The following is a 19,218-nucleotide window of genomic DNA, read 5'->3' as shown; positions in this document are numbered from 1 at the left end:
TTGCAGTAGTAAAGTTATTCTTTCACAAGTTATACTGGAAAAAGTTTGATTCAAGACACTAACTCAACATAGTGCACATCTCCTTTGTCAAGTGCTTTTAAAGTCTCTGACCCTATTTATTTTAACAGCCAGTTTTATATTGTCATCGTATTTGGCGTCAAATGGAACTAAAGAAGAAAATCTCAACTACAAATACAAAGACTATAAAGGCCCCAGGCAGCTCCATTGAGAGAGTTGCGCAAGCCTGTGATCGCTGTAGAGCGAAGAAAACCAAATGTGATGGAAAAAAGCCTGCTTGTTCCAGTTGTGCTACAATCGGAATAAAATGCATTGTGTCTGACAAGTTGTCGAGAAGAGCATTCCCAAAAGGATACACAGAAACGCTTGAAGAGCGTATACGCCAACTCGAAGCCGAAAATAAGAGGTTGGTAGGACTCGTTGACTTAAGAGACGAACAATTAGAGTTACTAAATGGCAATAAACTTAATGATTCATTAACATCGACAAATCTTTCACTTCTACAGAACAAACTCCATGAAGATGGATGTCCCTGTGGCTGTGAAAATCACCCCCATTCACTACATGAGAGGCCCGTTTCAATAGCTGGTTCAGTTCATGAAGGTAGTAGAGACTTGGCCAGCTCTGTGAATCTTAGTGACGATAATGATAGTCTACTTAGTTTTGACGATATTCTGCTGGTCGACTCATCGTTTCATCCTATCAATTCAAACGAAGTTAGACCTGCGCCGGGTGCATTTGCCGCAGCCACAGCCATTGCTAAAATGCAAAGTAAACATGAATTTGAAAATAAACAACAAATGTTAACTTCATTGGTTGCGATATCTTTACCACGTCTGACGGAAGAAACTTTATTTATTCCAACATTGTTGGCAAAGATTTGTCAAGTGTATGGCTATAATTCTAAACCTGCAGTTTTAACTGCAAATTCCATCGCTTTGCTTAAAGAAAGTCCACCGCGGCCAAAGGATTATTCGGATTCTGACGTATTGAATAAACTTATAATGAACCGCGATGATGTCACAAGATTAGATGATGCCGAAGCAATATATTTTATAAAGAACTTGATTGGCATGCCAGACTCAAGGATTGATTTAGATCATTTGACCACCGTTTACTTTCAAGAATGGGGGAATATATTACCTGTGTTACATAAGGATACTTTCTTGAAAAATTATGTTAATTTGACGAATATTTTAGAGCTGGGTCATTTAATTCCAGAATATGAGCCTATAAGTTCGTATGAACTGATTGAAAAATTTAGTGCTATCATAATTTTGATTTTGAGTTTGGCGTTGCTTTCGTCTTCAGGCTCTGATTCCTATTCATCTAACCTCCTTTCAAGTAAATCTAAAGAGCTTGAGTATTATGATTATCTTATTCATGAGTTTATAAAGCCTCACTGCATTATCACGAGGCATTGTTCAATACAATCATTACAAATTTTGGCCCTAGCCTTGCAATATTGTCTAGCAATTGGAGACTTAACGACCTGTTATGAGTTACGAGGAAGAACTATTACCATGGCGCAGCAACTAAGACTTCATCGTTGTCCTGCTGCGGTCTTGGGAATAAGTGGAAATAATATGGAAAATGCCAATTTAAGAAATTTAATGCAGGGTGAAAGGCGTATTTTATTCTGGTGTATTTATTGTCTTGACATTTATTCATCCTTAAACTTGGGTGTTCCTAGATTATTGAAAGATTTTGAGGTGGAATGTGCTATGCCTTTTGCTGGAAACAAAGATGATGACGATATAAATGAAAATATTTTAGTCGTGAATAACACGAAGCTTTCCATTGTTGGCAAGGTTTCAAAGTTTTCGTTGAGCTTCATGCTTTATTGTAAGGTTTTAGGTGAAATATTGGACTCAATTTTCTCTAGATTTGAGGATACAAATTTTCACAAGAAGGCATTAAATAGAGATCAGATGCTTGATTGTTGGAGAAGAGAACTTTCGAGCGATTTGAAATTTGAAATCGACGTTAATGGCTTTACTACAAAAACTTTGACAGACTTAGAATCTTACAACAAATATCAATTAACGTTTATGTTCCTCTATTATCATGCTAAGATATTGATATATCTACCTATTATTTCAAAATATGGTAATCACCATGATGTTGGACTCTCGCAGAAGGAACGGTTAACGAAAGGTGATGAGGAAATGTCAAACATCGTGACAAGTATAAGTATGATACAGCAATCGTCCATCCAAATATTAGAATGTCTTAAATGTTTGCTGAAAGGTCTGCACACATTATCGGTTCCTTTGAATGTTTCGAGAGAGATGGCAAGATTCTCTCTTTTAGTCGCACAAGGGAGTTTAGATTATATTAGAGGAGGTCCATTGTTCCAAAATCTGAAGCAATTACTATTGGAGACTATATCTCTTTTAATCAAAGATTCGGATTCTAACATTCCTAACAAATTAACTAGAAGCTCAGTTAAGTTATTGGAAATGGCAATCTTAAGTATACTAGGCTTGAATACGAATAAAGGCTCGCTCAAAAAGAAGCCCACCAACCCACAACAACCTATCACAAAAACTGCAGTTGCAAGAGAACCAAATCAAAGACGACCTATAGGCAAATCCAAACTCAATGATGACTCCTTGCCAATCGACCTCTCGGTCCTTGAAAACGAGTTATATGATGAAAATGAAAATTTGGAAGATATCTTGATGTTTGACCCTTTCAAAGTTGATTTAAGTCGTAAAGTCATGAACGATGAGTTTGTCACCGATGGCTCCTTAGGGTTGGTTCCTTTCTTAGATGGGAATGGTCTCTTGAGCTACTCTGAAGTGCCTCACGCTGAGGACATCACTCAGTCATATTGATAGAACTATCACTGTACATAGTAGTATAATAGATTTAGAGAAATTATCTTAGACATTGTTAACCGTACTGTTGCGACATTGTCGCTGGGATATGGGGTAATGTTGTGGGGGGATAATATGAGTGCCGTTGGGAAGCCATGAAAGGTTCGCTCTTCAGATTTGTTCATCCTGATGTCTTCCTTTTCAAGGGCTACCTTCAAGAGTCTTAACTATAACTCTTTTCGTCCACAATATCAACCGTCGTTTTATCATTTGATAAGTCAGTATGTTTGTAAAAACGATACATCAAAGTTGCCCATTGACGTTGCAATTGACTTAGGATGTGGTACTGGTATTGCGTCGTTTCCACTTCTTAATTTTACGAATAAGGTGATTGGACTAGACCTTTCGCCGAAAATGATAGAAACTGCTAATTCATTGATTAAAGAACGATGTGATAGTATGAAGATTCAAGATTATAATAGAATTGGATTTTTAACAGGCTCGGTGGAAGATTTTCTTTATCAACAAAATGGTGATAGATTGATTAGTGAAAATAGCGTCGACTTGATATCTGCAGCTCAGTGTATTCACTGGTTCAAGGACTACAAGTCTTTTTTTCAAAATTGTTACACACTATTGAAACCTGGAGGCACTTTAGGGTATTGGTATTACATCGATCCAGTTATACTGGATTTTAGAGGACCATCGAAGGATATATCTAAAGAAGAAGCTACAAAAACGGCATCCGAAATTTACTTTAAGTATGTTTATGATGACCCAGCGTTTTTGGGGTCTCATTGGGAACAGCCTGGCAGAAGTGTTTTGAAGGATCACTTAAAAGAGGTTAACAAGTGCATTCCATATGATTTGTATGATAATGTCACAATAAGGAATTTTGCTTATGATCCAAAAAAGTCCCCGCAGCCTACTCTGGAGGACTTGGATCTCAGCAGATACAATATTCAACTTAGTGACTATGTAGACTACTTACGAACTTACAGCTCTTTCAGTACTTTTAAGGCTGCGACAGGTGACAAAGAAGACATATATGGTCAGCTTTTGAAAGATTTTGAACACCGCTTGGGATGGACCAACGAGACGAAGATTGATCTAGTCTGGAACACTGGCTATACTTTGTTAACTAAAAAATATAGATAATGATTCATATGATGCCCTAAAGATACAAGAACATCATTATGTCTTAATTAGAATTATATAATTGCCAATTGATTGCGCAACTTTACTTAGAGCTCTAATATGAATTTGATCAAAAACTATATGTCCATGCTTCTTTCGCATTCAAAAAAAATAACCAGTATGGCAAAAAACATTATATAATTACTTCTTAAGATCAACACATCATGATCCATAGAATTATCAGCTGTATAATACGGACCATTGTTGTCTCCTTTCTAATCTGGATCGTACTTTCTACCATATTACCTCAATGGTACCAAAAATATACCAACAAAGAAATTCAAACCGGAAAATTTAAGTCCTCATCATATCCATATAGTTCGTTGAAAGCACCAAAAACCAATCCAATTCAAAACAGCTTAGTGTATTTCATAATTGCACATCCGGATGATGAAGTAATGTTTTTTTCTCCATCTTTGATAGAAAGTATAAAACCCAAAAATAATAATAGAGTCAAGTTAATATGTCTTTCCAACGGAGATTTCCTAGGCGAATCTATGGGAAAGATAAGAACAAAAGAACTTTACCGAAGTGCCCAAATTTTGGGCCTTCAGAAGGAAGACGTAACAATACTATCTTCATTTAAAGATGGGATGAATGAGACCTGGAGCGTAGATGACATCCTGAATGAATTGAAGAACTACATCGAATTTGATAATGATAAACTAACATCCTTAATTACATTTGATGAAAAGGGAATTTCCAGTCACCCTAACCATATAGCTGCTTACTATGGTACGAGGAGGTTTATGAATAGAAATGCAGATAAAAGCGTTAAAATGTATGCTCTCAAAAGCTTTAATTTTTGGGAGAAGTACTCCTTTACTCTATTGACTAACCTTGAGCTCTTTCTTGAGCATGCCACGAGACTCATTGGAAATTTTTCCAGAATTAACATACACATTCGACTCACAAATAGGAATATTGATGGCTCCTCCATTAAGTATTATGCCGACTTGAACATGTTGAGTGTCGGTTACGCAGCAATGTCATACGGACATTTCAGTCAAATGATTTGGTTCAGATACGGATGGTTGGTCTTAAGCAGGTACTTAACAATGAATCATTTGATACAAATTTATATATGACGGAAAAATGATACTATTATACAATAAACTTCTATAAATTTTTAAATCCAAATTGCTTTTGACACCAGTTTGCTCCATGTTCAAAGTAATCCTGCTTTGTAATACTGACTTTTTCTATAACTTCATCAGATGACAAGTTTAAACCACCATTCCAGGCCGCCTCATCCTTAGGTATATCAGTGCTGATGGATTTGACACACCAATCCAGCGGTAGTTCCCTTCGCAATTCGCTTAGCAATCTCGATTCAAAATTTGGAAGACACGCTGTACCGCCAACTACGCTTATATTACTTGAGAGTAAAGGTCTTACGACTTCCGGGCAACTCATTATAGACTCAACTGCCAAATCCACCAAATTTTTCATTGGTGTAGACTGTAATAAACTTGAATTCGTGGAATTGTTGTCAAAAATTATTTCTGGATGATAAAAGGATTCAGGAACAGTAAACCGTTCGTCGAGTAACCTCAAAGATTGTGCATCTGGTGGGACTTTTGAGGAATCGGTTTTTACGTATCCGGTGGTAGTCGTCTTAAAATCAGGTAAAATGAACTCTGTCATGTAGTTATTTCTTTTTCTTAAAGCACTGTTGAAGTCTTGTGCAACGAAGCACGTCTTCTCCTTTATCGTATTGATAAGTATTGGTTCATCCGCTATGTCATAGTGCCTGAAAGATATCAACTCTCTCAACAAACCATTCAAGAGCTTCCCTCCAATGGGAAGCTTCTTGACACCTTTCCAGTAAACTTTTTGATATATAACAGGAATAATCCAAGTCGCATAAAACCCAGAGTCTATGACTAGCATATAGTCGCTCTTGTCTGAACCCAGCCAAGGAACCAAGGATGCAGGTATACATCTGTAGTACTCACTGAAGCCGTATTCTTCAAAAACGATCAGATCGGTATTAATTGACAATTGTGGAAGCTGAAACGGCGTCTCCGTAAGGGTCAAGTGCGTCTCAGATGCATCAAATTCGAACTTGTCGAACATGTAATCCCACACGGGTTTTTCAGTTTCCCATGATACTAAGTGGCCCTGGTCATAAGGACGCCTGAATATGATTCCTGAGTAATTATTCGTTTGCTTCAAGTATTCATTTCCAATATATATAGCCCCGTCTTTTGTCTTACTTATGATGTTATGCACCTTTAAAGGTTCAGCACCCTGAAATCCAGCCTTGATATTATATGATCCATTGTCTACAACGAGATGTTTACTCATATCATTACCTTCGCTGCGTGCCTAAAATCTTATGTGAAAGTTTTCTTTTTCACTCCTGTACCTTCTTCCTAAGGTCTTCTTCGTCTATCTCCGCTAGTCAATTTTGCTGTTGCTCGGAGTTCCTAAAATTCTCTCCACGTTGTGGCATTAGGTAGTAATTTTTAGGCTGATTGATGTGATAATAGTTTGTTTTTGTGTAAACGGCGCACCGAAACACCCAATTCCATGAAAATTGTACCGGCATGCCGGTATAATTTTTTGAGACATATATTCGATAGATAACTAAGAAATAAGTTATTGTTATCTTAAATTGTATCATAGCGCAGCAATTCATCTCTGATAGATAAGTAAGATTTAGGCTCACCGGTAGTAAAGGAACTATTAAGCTATATAGATAGTGGAATTTGGGGGGCAGTAATTGTGTTGGATTACATATAATAAGAGATTCTGAAGAGATTAGCTAATTAACTACTTAATAGGCAGAAACGCCTTTTTCAGCAGAGTTAACCTACAAAGTTTCTATTATGGCACTCTTATCCAGAGTATTGCATCAAGATAAACCTCATCATCATTACGAAAAAAATGGAGAAAATCTTACGGTATCACCCTTTACATTGACAATTAAGATCGAATCTCCCCCTGTGATACTTTACGGGACACGGGAAGAATCTACAGGGTTCATCTTATCGGGGTTGCTATTTCTAGACATATTGAAAGAGAAGAATGCTGAGTTGGAATCGGTAACGTTGTCTTTGATACAGACTATGAAATATACTAAACCATTTATTGCTCCATCGAGCACAATTTCAGGCTGCAAGAATTGTTCAGTGAAAAAAAGTACTTTAGCTCGTTGGGATGTATTGACCACTAAAACAATGTTTGCTGTTGGCTCTCATGCGTACCCCTTTAGTCATCTTCTTCCAGGGTCCTTACCAGCGACATCAAAATTAGGATCCTCTCACTCGGGAAGTTATATTAAATATGACTTAATTGCGACAGCAAAAGCAACCAATTTTGATAAGGAGATAGAGGTACTTCTTCCCTTGAATGTAACTCGACTGGTATTAAGAGGGCCGGATAGAAACTCTGTGAGAGTATTTCCTTCTACAGAAGTTTCAGCTAAGGCTGTCTTACCCAATGTCGTTTACCCGAAGTCTACTTTCCCAATAGAGTTATGTCTTGATCATGTTGTGAATGAAAAAGGGGATAGAAGATGGCGAATGAGAAAAGCAACATGGAGAATTGAAGAATCAATTAAAATAAAAGCAAACGCGTGTCCTAGCCATATCAGCAAATTGAAATCGCTAGAAGCATCTGAGAAAAAGGCTGAACGATCTCACGGACCAATTCAAAAACCAATTCCACAGCATCATAGTACAATTCAAACCAGTATGACGTTATCTACATACCCAGGAATGCAGAGTCAAAATCAAAATCCAAATGAGGCATTGGATCATCAGGAAGTTGAAGATGAACACATTCCTCCTGCAGAAGAAATAGATGATCCCATTGCTGATTTCATACGAGGAGCTAATAATTTGAGCATTTCTCAACGGATTCCTACACCTCAGCAGCCGGCTGTTAATACGACAGAAGAACATTTATACTTAGAAGAAACAAGAACAATAAGCCATGGAGAGATAAAATCAGGTTGGAAATCAGATTTTTCCAACACTGGTAGAATAGAGTTGGTGGCCGATATAAATGCATCGAATTTTTCCACTGGATCTGTTACAAATGTAAATAAAAGATCAAGTGAAGATCCAAAGATTGACGAAGAGAAGGAAGGTTTAAAAAATGGCTCCAATGTTGCATGTGATATTGATGATCCCAATCTAGGAGCGTTCGTGGATCACACACTTATATATGAGTTAATTCTAGTTGAGGAGGCAATTCAGAGAGGAAACGAAAAAAGGTCATTAAAAAAAGTGGGTGAATCTCCCCTGCTTTCTCCAGTCAACTCTCAATCATCTACATTAAGTAGTGCTACTCCTCCTTCTAGAGCTAAGGTGGGCACTCCGACGGGAACTGCTCGTGTGTTTAGAATGCAATTCAAAATTATATTAACTGAACGTTCGGGATTAGGTATTGCATGGGATGATGAAGTTCCTCCCACGTACGATGTTGTTAGTAACCTTAGTCCACCAACTTACATGGAATCGTCCGACATTGGAACTCCTGAGTATACACCAAATCTCACCCCTTCTACTTCTTTGACCTCCTCATCACAAGGAGGTGAATTGGCTCAAACGCCGAGAGTCATTTATGGTGTTGGATCATCAGACTCCTCTGGGGGTTTATTCTCAAGTAGGGTAATACCTAGTCTCAGCATTGATCATTTAGTAGGTTTAGATGAAAGTGCTGATGAGTTGAGTAACCATGAGCATGAATGATCAAGTCTTTACATAGTACTATGGCCAATTGTATGTTATTTTATAGTATCACCAAAAAAACTACAGGATTAGATTGAAACAAGATACCTTAAATAGTAAGAAAAGGAAGATAAACAATAAATATACAATACAAAGAAAATTAAAAAGAACAAATCTTCAGGTAGCGCTTGATGCAGCATTAACTTTTTGCTCAACTGCTTGAGCTAGAGTGTTGACCACAGTCGCTTCATTTACAGAGGGGATAGAGCTATTAGCCTCATGCAGATTATCGTTGGCGGATTGACCTGGTGTCCCGTCGAACCTACTAACTTCTAAGAGGGAGCTGTATAACCCTGTCAACTCTAGTAACTCTGTAACCGAATCAGAGCGCAAGTCATAAATTAACTGCTGAAATGAATGAGATTTGATGACATTGATTGACAATTTATTTTCCGTCAAAAATTTCATTAGATGCTTATGAAATTTCATAGCAGAATAAGGGGAGTTGTCGAATTCCGTGGAAAGAAATCTCCTGTTCGACGCCATCCCAAATGGAGCCAATGAGGCATCTATGTTATTAATTTGAGATCTATTCTTGTAGTTTTTCAAACCAGCAGCATTTTTTTTGACCAGATTCAAGTCATCTGCTTCAGAATTAATCTGTGGAGGATTAGAAGATGGGCCAGGATGATGCTGAAAGTTGGATGGATATCCTAAGGGGATTCCATTGGGTGCATAAGTTATGCCATTACCATCTATTGGAATCGGTCGCGAATTATTAATTGAGTCTTTAGTCAACTTGTGTGTTTTCAAGTGCTCACTTAGCTTTTTGGGAGATCCCTTATCTGATGGAAGTCTGGTAATTATCTTACCACAATAATCGCAGGCAGCTATGTTGGGATCTTGGGAGTCTTGTACGAACCAAGACCATACCCATGACTTCTTTTTGGCGCCAAATTTTTGGCCTGGTCTATTCTTCCGTTCTTTCTTTCCTTGAACTTGTTGGCCTGATTGTTGTACATCGTTTTGTGACTCTGGTCCAGTTGTAGACGGCTGCTGAGCTTGGTGAACTACTTGCTGCTGCTGCACCGCTGCCGCTGCTGCCGCTGAATTTGGATCATTCTGCCCACCTTGTCCTGTCAAATGACCTAATTGGCTAGGTTGTTGTAGCGCATTCAAACCTCCAAGATTCCTCTGAGGAAGCTGACCCTGACCATATGACGTAAAAGATAACGGGTTACTGTTGTTCCCAAAGTAGCTCATGGTAATTTTCACTATAAAGCTTAAGAATTTCCCCGACTGTTAAGATTGAAACTATGCTATTGAACTCGGCCAGATACGGTATCCTATGCTCTTAGCTAAAATAACCTGAATGACAGTATCACTGATGAAGTCGATAACTGTATTATAATTCGTATTCTGTAATGTGATGTAAAGCTATCAAAACAACAATATAAACAAGTACCGGTACCTTAGCCGGATAACATTTAAAGGAAAAACGACAGAATATCGAGAAAATCGAGCGTGACGACTATCGGTGGCCGGCTGTCCGGGTTAGACAAAAATTGCAGATCTGATTTCCAGGTGCAGGTCGTCCAGCTCATGATGGGCATGAGGTAGGAGTGGCCATCGTTTTGAAGACAATTATAAAAGTGCAGATAGACGAAAGAATGAGACAGGATTGAAAGATATTAACAGGATTAGATCAAACAGGATATATGATACAGTAACGGGCTTCATGAGGTCATTGGGATTTTCTCCCACTTTCATTTTAAATTCGCTACATTTTCTTTCTAAATACAGATATGATCTGACATCTAATCTGTGGTTTATTAAGGATAACCTTAACCTACGAACACAGCTATTTGCGGCGCTTGAACTAACTTCCGTATTAGTACTACCGACCTTTGTCAGATCTGGCAACGTCTTTTCAGGTTGCGCACACGCAAAATCGATTATATACTGTGTTTAAAGGACTTACAGTCTAATTTGCACCTTCGGTTTAACACTATTCTCATGTTCCGAATAAGAACTGGTATTCCATGTAGTATAACATAGCAGTGTTTCCGGAAGTCTTTAGTGTCTTGTCTGTCTATTTTGCGTTCTCTCAAGTTTATCGTTCTTGTGAGCCCAGCTCCCCGACTCGACTCTCACCGTTGCCGGTCGAGGGTGTCCGGAGAGCCATGGCACCGGGACCCTGAGAAAGTCAGATGCCGTGTATTGTATTTCAAGCGGCTACTGATGTCGCGACCAACACTGCTTAGTGTGAATTAGTTAAGCTTAGTCTTTATAGCCTACTGGCTCTACTGCTAAGTTACGTCCTGTTGGAACGCCATCTACACGTAAAACTTTTGGAACTAAGAAATATTGAGTCGTTAGTTAATTTGATTGCCCCTATTTCAAAGCCCCCCTCCTCTGCGAGTCAACATTCGTCCCTTGACGTTGAAGATTACTTGCAGAATTTATACTTTCTTGGTAGTCGCTGGTAGTCGCTAAGTTAGCTGTAATGATTATAGCAGCCCTGAAAAATTTCTGGACTTTTTTTTTTTCGCAGCCAGTGAGCCAGCCATCTAAAGAGATTTTGGAAAAGAAAAGCCATTTTCGGTAGTGACGTACTAATCTAGAAAGAAAGCACCGAAAAAGCTACTGGACTCTTCCATATTAAGCACAAGTGCAACAGCATTAATTCAATTAGGCAAAGCAGCTGTCAAGGTGGGTGACAGAGGTACAAACTACGATATACGTACAGGATTACAGATGCTTGACAGCTCAAACCAGTCATATTAAGTCTAAACTGATGCAAGCAGTTCGTTGAGTTGTCATAAGGAATCTTTTTAGTAACTTTACCAGCATGAAAATTGCCAGTACGGCAGTCTAAGTATATATAAGTAGAGCATTTCTTTAAACTTGGTGGTGACTTGGTTTTGATTTATTTTCTAGTTAACGTACAATTAAATTCCAGCCACAAGGCAAGCCTGATATAACGCCGCTCATTATTAAACTAACCCTAGTCCTTCTTTAGCTGCTAATCTGATTTTAAAGCTGGTCCACGTTAATTAAAATGCAATTGAATTCTTATTTGTCGCTTTTGTTCGCCGGTTTGGCATCTGCAGCAATTATTGGTAATAAGAGAGACGATGCAGTTACTGTACATCTTCAGAAAACTGTTAACAAAGTTCACACCAATACCCAGGTTGTGGAGGGATCTCTCTCGACTGTTACTCATTTGAATGTGGAAACTTCTACGACCACTAGTACAAGTTATACCGCCACTGTTACTATTACAGTGTTCGGGACTCCAACTACATACACCACTGTTGCTACCACGCCTTTGGATGGTAGCACACCAGATGGAAATGATGTTACTACTTCTTCCACCTTGCCATCTCCAGGAACAACTTCCACTGAATCTACATCCCCTACAAGTAGCTCGACTGGAGCAGCCTCAGCAGGTGAAACAACTTCTACTGCTTCCACATCGGTCCCAACGACATCTCCGAATGCTAAAGCCACGAGATCTTCGTCAAGTACTAGTCCTACGACTTCTTCTTCTTCTTCTTCTGCTGCTGCTGCTGCTGCTGCTTCTTCTTCGTCGTCGTCATTGTCGGTCACTAGCTCAAGCACCGGCAATTCTGGACCAACAATCACCAATGCCGCTTCTATTCCGTCGTCAACTTCCTCCTGGATCATTGAAAATGTGACAACTACCACGCTGGATGGTGTCTGTCGCGTAGACTATGATTACTATGAGGTATCCGATTCAGACTCGGTGACCTCAACTTCTACAGTATATGCTACCATAACTAAGTCATGATGCATTATAATTGTTTCAATAAATGTATAATAAGAGAACTAATACGTAGAAACTTTATTCAATCAACATTGATGTAATCATTACCTTTTAAGATATTACCTCGCCGATTTCGCTGGCTCTATTCCTTGGAGTATGTGTTGCTGAACCGAATTTCCATTCCTGGATATAGCGGACAACCGTTTTTGTTTACTAGGGCTGATGTCCTATTAATATATTTTGTCACATGTTTGCATCTTTGTGTAATTTCATTTCATCAGGCTCAATCGTGATAGACCAAAATTTTTCATCATTCGCTATATTATACTCATAAGGAGAATTACAATTATTAAGTTAACTGTTTTTTGAAGGACACTTTATTAAAAACACAAGATGGGTATGTAATAGGAAAAAAGGGTTTTAAAATGAAGTACATGGCAGAAAGAGCAACGTTTAATGTATCTAAAGACATAGCATAGAGAACAAATACTTGGAGACAGCATACATAAGGAAATGGATTTAGGAGGAGCAAAATAATAGAAAAGGAAAGAGAACGAAAGAAACAGGTTTTTGAACAGCCTCAAGTGTTTAATAGTGTGTAGTTTGTTTTATTCTAAACATATATTAATGTGGACTGTGACAACTAAGTACACTCCCCTATGAATGATATTGGATAGGTACTGAAGATACTAGCCAAACTAACAGTCTTTGCAAATTTGCGTCATATACTATTTCCCAACTAATAAGCTCAATAGATTACTAACAACTTTAGTTAACGTTCCAAAGACTAGAAAAACCTACTGTAAGGGTAAGGAATGCCGTAAACACACTTTGCACAAGGTCTCTCAATACAAGACCGGTAAGGCTTCCTTATTTGCCCAAGGTAAGAGAAGATATGACCGTAAACAAAGAGGTTACGGTGGTCAAACCAAACCTGTCTTCCACAAGAGAGCTAAAACTACTAAGAAGGTTGTCTTGAGATTGGAATGTACCAAGTGTAAGACCAAGGCTCAATTGTCCTTAAAGAGATGTAAGCACTTCGAGTTGGGTGGTGAAAAGAAACAAAAGGGTCAAGCCTTACAATTTTAAGCTTAATCATGCTCTGGTAATGATCTGTATACTTAAGTCATATATATATAGCTGAAATTGGGGTTTATTAAAACTTTCTTTTGTTAATAAACACATATGCTTTAATAAGAAAATCATTAGATCCTCTCAACACATACTCTTAACGTATATATTTACTGCATTATACTGCATGATTCGGCATATACACCAAAAATAACTATCTAGTTCTGTTCATATAGGAGTTGATTACTGTTCAGTATCGTGAAATTTGGCTAGAATCGCGGTTCAGATCAAAATTTTAAAAAGTCAAAACATTGTTGTTTGAAAAAAAGTTGAGGCTTACTTATCATTATTTCTTTCTCAAAGAATATATTGATAAAGCTTAAAAGCTTACCAATTTGACATACTATAGAAAACTGAAGTTGTGGCATTAATTAAAAGTCGAAAACATTTAAAGTTTGTGGATTTCATTGAGCGAATAAACAAAACACACAACAAAGACCGACCACAGGCTGTTATACACTCTAATCACATAAACGAGTTATAGAGCTTTCAACAACGAAAACGTTAATTTTCGAGAGTCTATAAGAGGCGGCCAGACGTAGAGCTTGTGAAGAAATTACAATGAACTACGATCATCTAAATGACGAGCAGAGGCAGCGACTCTATTATCAATACTTACAGCAACAGCAACAGCAACAACAGCAACAACAGCAACAACAACAGCAGCAGCAACAACAGCAGCAGCAACAACAGCAACAGCAACACCAAAATCAACCTCGGCAGCAACATCAATTTCAGCAATCTTCTCACCATCAACAATTTCTCCTGCTGCCGTTCCAACAGTCACAACAAAATAAAGCTTACGACAATGGCAACAGATTCCAACAAGTTCCGAACCACTACCCCGGCGACCACCAGTCGCCCAACGACAGCTATATGGAGGATGATACTGTAAATCAATATGATAATTTCTTGAACAGCTCGCCAACTTTCAACAGCAGTGCCCATGATCAGGGAAAGTTTCAGTCTATAGATTCATTAAACTTCAGGCCCCCTACATCGACTTTTACTCAATTGGCAAACAATAGCAGTACCAATTTATCTGAAACTAGTAACGTTTCAGCTGCAAACTCAGCTGCTTCTAACGAACAAACACCGCCTAGAACCCAGAATCCAGCTCAAGCCTTTACTCAGAAGCCGGGACTTCAGCAGCAAATACCTCAGCAGCAGGCACCCCAATATGGCTACCAAGCTGTGCAACAGCAGCTGAAGCAACCAAATAATTTAGTGAGGATACAAGCCTCTAATTTAGAGTCGTCTGACTTTCAGCCGCCAAGAACAGAGAAGTCCAATTACGTTTATTTTACAAGACAAGCCAATCAATTGGATAAACTGATACAAGATAAAGCAGCAGCAGTGAAGTTAAAACTTGAAAATTATTACCAAATGTCAGTTAGCCACGCGATTGAAAGGAATCAAAGACGATTAGATTTGGAACACAAGGTGATGAATGAAGGTATTGGATCAAGTGAAGAGAGAAAGAACCGACAGTTGCAGAACTTAGGTAAGAAAGAGTCTCAGTTCTTGAGACTAAGAAGGACGAAGTTGTCTTTGGAAGACTTCATTACTGTGAAAGTAATAGGCAAAGGAGCCTTCGGGGAAGTTAGATTGGTTCAAAAGAGAGACACTGGTAAAATATATGCTATGAAAACATTATTGAAATCTGAAATGTACAAGAAAGACCAATTAGCCCACGTTAAGTCAGAAAGAGATGTATTAGCTGGCAGTGACTCGCCGTGGGTTGTATCGTTATATTATTCCTTCCAAGATTTGCAATATTTGTATTTAATTATGGAGTTTTTACCAGGAGGAGATTTGATGACTATGCTTATAAGATGGCAGATTTTCACAGAAGATATTACAAGATTTTACATGGCCGAATGTGTACTAGCGATAGAGGCAATCCACAAGCTAGGATTTATTCACAGAGATATTAAGCCGGATAATATCTTGATTGATATTAGGGGACACATAAAATTAAGTGATTTTGGACTTTCCACTGGCTTTCACAAATCCCATGATTCCAGTTATTACAAGAAATTGTTAGAAAAAGAGCCTCAAAGTCAGCATCTACAACCCGGAAGTGCAACAGCTGGAGCTGCCACAACAAATGGAAGGAATTCGATGATGGTTGATGTGATCAACTTAACTATGTCCAATCGACAGCAGATGCAGACATGGAGGAAATCACGTAGATTGATGGCATATTCAACGGTTGGTACGCCAGACTACATTGCTCCGGAAATTTTTATTCACCAAGGATATGGTCAAGAGTGTGATTGGTGGTCTTTGGGCGCAATTATGTTTGAATGCTTGATCGGATGGCCACCATTCTGCTCTGAGACTCCTCACGAAACTTACAGGAAGATATTGAATTGGCAAGAATCACTCCAGATTCCGGAGGATATTCATTTGTCTCCTGAAAGTGAGGACTTGATTCGAAGGTTGTTGACCAATTCAGAGAATAGATTGGGAAGATATGGTGGAGCTGAAGAGATCAAGAAGCATCCATTTTTTCGGGGTGTGGATTGGGAAACAATCAGAAATGTCGACGCTCCCTTTATTCCAAAACTAAGATCCATCACTGATACTAGATTTTTCCCCACTGACGAACTTGAAAATGTACCTGACTCACCTGCTCTTACAAGAGCTCAAGAACAAGGCGATGACATGGTCAAAGAGGACTTGCCTTTTATAGGTTACACGTATTCTAGATTTGACTATCTTACTCGTCGGAATGCATTGTAATTACCGACACATATCACACATTTAACACATATTTAAATAGTTTACTTCGATAGAATCAAGCTATATCTAATAGCTGTACAATTAGATTAACATTAAAATAAATTTCTCGTGACTTAATCATCTTATTGTCAACATATTTTTAGGACAAACTTCCATACCGATTTCTGAAGCAAGGAAGCAAGTAGCAACCTCCTACATTTAAAATGCTCATACTCTTTTTGTTAATAGCCGGTCTCTCGGAAACAAAAAAAAAGTATCTACTCAATTGCGTTCGATCCGTCAGCTCAGCTTGCTTTGATCGGATCTAATCCGAAACTAAATGTCCGGCTAGTTTCCCTTTGTCTGAAAATGTGAGTCTGAGACATATCTGAAATTTTAGTCTGTCTGTCTATTATTAAAATATCTCTCATCATTACTAGGTTCAGCCGACTCTGCTCTCATTACTCTTGACGACTGTTGGCGCGGCTCTCAATGTATGCCTTTATTGTTTCACATTTGAAACTTAATCGGTGTTCAATCTCTCCTGGAATACCACATTCGTAAATACGAGACTCCTTCTTAGATTTGCTCTTACTAATTGTATTGTTGCTTCCTTATTCTTCCTCGTTATTCCTGCTAAAATTTTAGCGATTTGCAGCACTTTTCATGTTGTGCTGGATGTAATTTACCCGTTTCGTCATTTCTCGGTTGAAAATTCGCCACCCACCAATGAATTTTACTAAGCATATATGTAATTAATATAACGCCCTCGCATGACCAGTGCCAAGCCGATGCCTAAAATGCAAAAGTTATTGTTGCAATGTGCAAATGCCGGGTATAAAATATAAAATTGGCGAGCGTAACTTGCAAAAAAAAGTGTTTAAAATGGCACCCCGTTCCGTCCGCTCCGGCGGATCCGTAGGTCGCCGTATATAGGCAGCGACTCCCCAGACGTTGCCAAATGACCCTTACAGGCACTTTATTATGCGATTCAGTCGATTTTTAGCGGTAGGTTTAACTACCGTAGTTGTTCAGGCTTTAATTGATGAAATATGGTTAAGTAGCGAGATCAACAGAATAGACACGCTAGAAAGACGTCAGAATGAAGAATTGGGAGCCCTCAATGGGCGAAGCATGGGGCTGATCAAAGGGCTGAACGGCGTAAAGCTGAAGCGCGATAATATGGGCGCGCACGACAATATGGGCAGCATGGGACATGCCGATCACAGTGAGAATAGCGACGATGTCTCGCTACCGCTGCCACTGCCAGTGCCACATGTAGAGCATCATCATCACGGCGTTCCTATATTGGAGACAGATCTTCTTCCGGAGGAGCGTGTATGGTGGGAAGCTTACAATACTACGACATATTTCAGTGCTGGCGGCCGTACTGGCTTGCTTTATAGTCATATAGTATTAGTGTGGGTATCCTTCATTTTCTTATACCCAGTGTCTTTGGTATTGAATAACATTGGTGCAAATGAATGGCACTTGGCATTACTTTTTGCTCACGCCATACTGGTAGCAATGGGTATCTTTTGTTATTGGGGGTTTTTAGGGTCTGTATCTGGAGAGTTGTATCCTGGAAATGCATACCATCCAATGACCCTTATATTGTTCATTTCGAATTTCCTCACTGTGCTCTTTGCCGTTGTACGCTATGCTCATTGCTGGCTTAGTGGAGGAAGCTCGAATGGTTATGAATGCTTAAATGACGAAGAATCGAGCTGTATGACACTCTATGACTTGTCACGGAATAATCTGCCACTGTCTCCTGGTAATATTTCTACAGATCATAATGACAGCAGCATAGATGATCTTCCTCTCCCTCTGCATCATTACAAGACATCAAGTAACTCTATGGTACCTCCCTCGAAAATTCAAAGCTTTTTACGTTCAAGATTAATAACAGGATTGGTAAACCATCTCGGTAAAGTATCGGCCTTGGTTTTCAGCATTCTTCAATGGGGTCAATTAGCATACTTCTGGGTCTATCTTCCTACTGGTGTAGCCACTTTCTTGCTATTAGGCAAAGGCATTGCAGTATTCAACCTTTTGGCTCATTTTATAAAGGGCGGTGTTTTCTTCTGTTATGGTATTCTTTCATTATCTCGTTACTGCGGTGCATACTCTGGTAAAGGGTGGGCTTGGAATCATAAGTTTATCACCAGCAGTGAGCTCTCCAAGTCAAGATGGTATCGCATTCAATCTAATGGTCTCTGTTCTATGGAGCTCTTGGAAAGCTCGTTAATTTTGTTCTATGGGTCTACTAATATATTCTTGGAACATTTATCTAATGCTGGTAACCCTTATTCTGCAAAAGATCTTCAACATGCATCAATAGCATTTATTTTCATCGGTTGTGGATTATGTGGAGTATTGACAGAGGCAAAGTTAAGTCATTGGCGTTATGAGAAAGCAGTTGAGCATTTAGAAATGAAAGTAAGAGGTTCAGGCGAAAACACAAATGAAGTACATTTGTCAAAGATTGTGAAAGCTTGTCCAGGCTTCTCTCCAAATCCATTTCCTGTTTTGACTATTTTTTGGACGGGATATCTTATGTCAAAGCACGAGCAATCACTGCAGTTAGCTACTGATATTCATACTCAATGGGGAAATTTGTTCATGTTTGGATGTGCTTTTCGCTTACTTTCATACTTAATGGCAATGCTTGGCCCAGCCGCCAAATCATTAACAGAGCCAAGCTGGCCATTTACTGAGCTTTTAGTTAGCTTCGCATTACTATGTGGAGGGTTGATTTTCATGGAATCAACAGAGCCAGTGGTACAAATCTTTGAATATAGAGGCTATACATCCATGTTTACTTTGAACGTATCATTGGGATTGGTTA

At 38.8% G+C, this 19,218-nt stretch overlaps 9 protein-coding genes across 9 annotated transcripts; 7 read left to right on the top strand and 2 right to left on the bottom strand.

Annotated features, from left to right (window-relative positions):
* Positions 1 to 161: 161 nt before the first annotated feature.
* CAT8 (DNA-binding transcription factor) lies at positions 162 to 2,858 on the top strand (the record flags this gene model as incomplete). Its single annotated transcript, XM_062952945.1, has 1 exon — positions 162 to 2,858. The coding sequence occupies one exon, from the start codon at positions 162 to 164 to the stop codon at positions 2,856 to 2,858; it is 2,697 nt and encodes an 898-aa protein (XP_062809797.1).
* Positions 2,859 to 3,029: 171 nt separating this feature from the next.
* Positions 3,030 to 3,998, top strand: PRCAT00003045001 (uncharacterized protein; the record flags this gene model as incomplete). The annotated part of the gene is made up of 1 exon (XM_062952944.1): positions 3,030 to 3,998. One exon carries the CDS (start codon positions 3,030 to 3,032, stop codon positions 3,996 to 3,998), a length of 969 nt encoding a protein of 322 aa, XP_062809796.1.
* A 203-nt stretch (positions 3,999 to 4,201) lies between these two features.
* Positions 4,202 to 5,125, top strand: PRCAT00003044001 (N-acetylglucosaminylphosphatidylinositol deacetylase; the record flags this gene model as incomplete). The annotated part of the gene is made up of 1 exon (XM_062952942.1): positions 4,202 to 5,125. The coding sequence occupies one exon, from the start codon at positions 4,202 to 4,204 to the stop codon at positions 5,123 to 5,125; it is 924 nt and encodes a 307-aa protein (XP_062809795.1).
* A 31-nt stretch (positions 5,126 to 5,156) lies between these two features.
* Positions 5,157 to 6,347, bottom strand: PRCAT00003043001 (uncharacterized protein; the record flags this gene model as incomplete). Its single annotated transcript, XM_062952941.1, has 1 exon — positions 5,157 to 6,347. The coding sequence occupies one exon, from the start codon at positions 6,345 to 6,347 to the stop codon at positions 5,157 to 5,159; it is 1,191 nt and encodes a 396-aa protein (XP_062809794.1).
* Positions 6,348 to 6,871: 524 nt separating this feature from the next.
* Positions 6,872 to 8,740, top strand: PRCAT00003042001 (uncharacterized protein; the record flags this gene model as incomplete). Its single annotated transcript, XM_062952940.1, has 1 exon — positions 6,872 to 8,740. The coding sequence occupies one exon, from the start codon at positions 6,872 to 6,874 to the stop codon at positions 8,738 to 8,740; it is 1,869 nt and encodes a 622-aa protein (XP_062809793.1).
* Positions 8,741 to 8,896: 156 nt separating this feature from the next.
* On the bottom strand, positions 8,897 to 9,982 carry PRCAT00003041001 (uncharacterized protein; the record flags this gene model as incomplete). Its single annotated transcript, XM_062952939.1, has 1 exon — positions 8,897 to 9,982. The coding sequence occupies one exon, from the start codon at positions 9,980 to 9,982 to the stop codon at positions 8,897 to 8,899; it is 1,086 nt and encodes a 361-aa protein (XP_062809792.1).
* Positions 9,983 to 11,780: 1,798 nt separating this feature from the next.
* On the top strand, positions 11,781 to 12,533 carry FGR41 (Fgr41p; the record flags this gene model as incomplete). The annotated part of the gene is made up of 1 exon (XM_062952938.1): positions 11,781 to 12,533. One exon carries the CDS (start codon positions 11,781 to 11,783, stop codon positions 12,531 to 12,533), a length of 753 nt encoding a protein of 250 aa, XP_062809791.1.
* Positions 12,534 to 14,201: 1,668 nt separating this feature from the next.
* Positions 14,202 to 16,388, top strand: CBK1 (serine/threonine protein kinase; the record flags this gene model as incomplete). Its single annotated transcript, XM_062952937.1, has 1 exon — positions 14,202 to 16,388. The coding sequence occupies one exon, from the start codon at positions 14,202 to 14,204 to the stop codon at positions 16,386 to 16,388; it is 2,187 nt and encodes a 728-aa protein (XP_062809790.1).
* A 963-nt stretch (positions 16,389 to 17,351) lies between these two features.
* Positions 17,352 to 19,218, top strand: PRCAT00003037001 (uncharacterized protein; the record flags this gene model as incomplete). Its single annotated transcript, XM_062952936.1, has 1 exon — positions 17,352 to 19,218. A coding segment is annotated over one exon (1,867 nt), but the record flags the coding sequence as incomplete, so codon positions are not given.

The sequence above is a fragment of the Priceomyces carsonii genome, assembly GCF_900007245.1.
Source record: "Priceomyces carsonii strain CBS4050 genome assembly, scaffold: Debaryomyces_carsonii_scaffold_3, whole genome shotgun sequence".
NCBI classification, from domain to species: Eukaryota; Fungi; Ascomycota; class Pichiomycetes; order Serinales; family Debaryomycetaceae; genus Priceomyces; species Priceomyces carsonii.
This window is presented reverse-complemented; position numbering and strand designations above follow the sequence as displayed.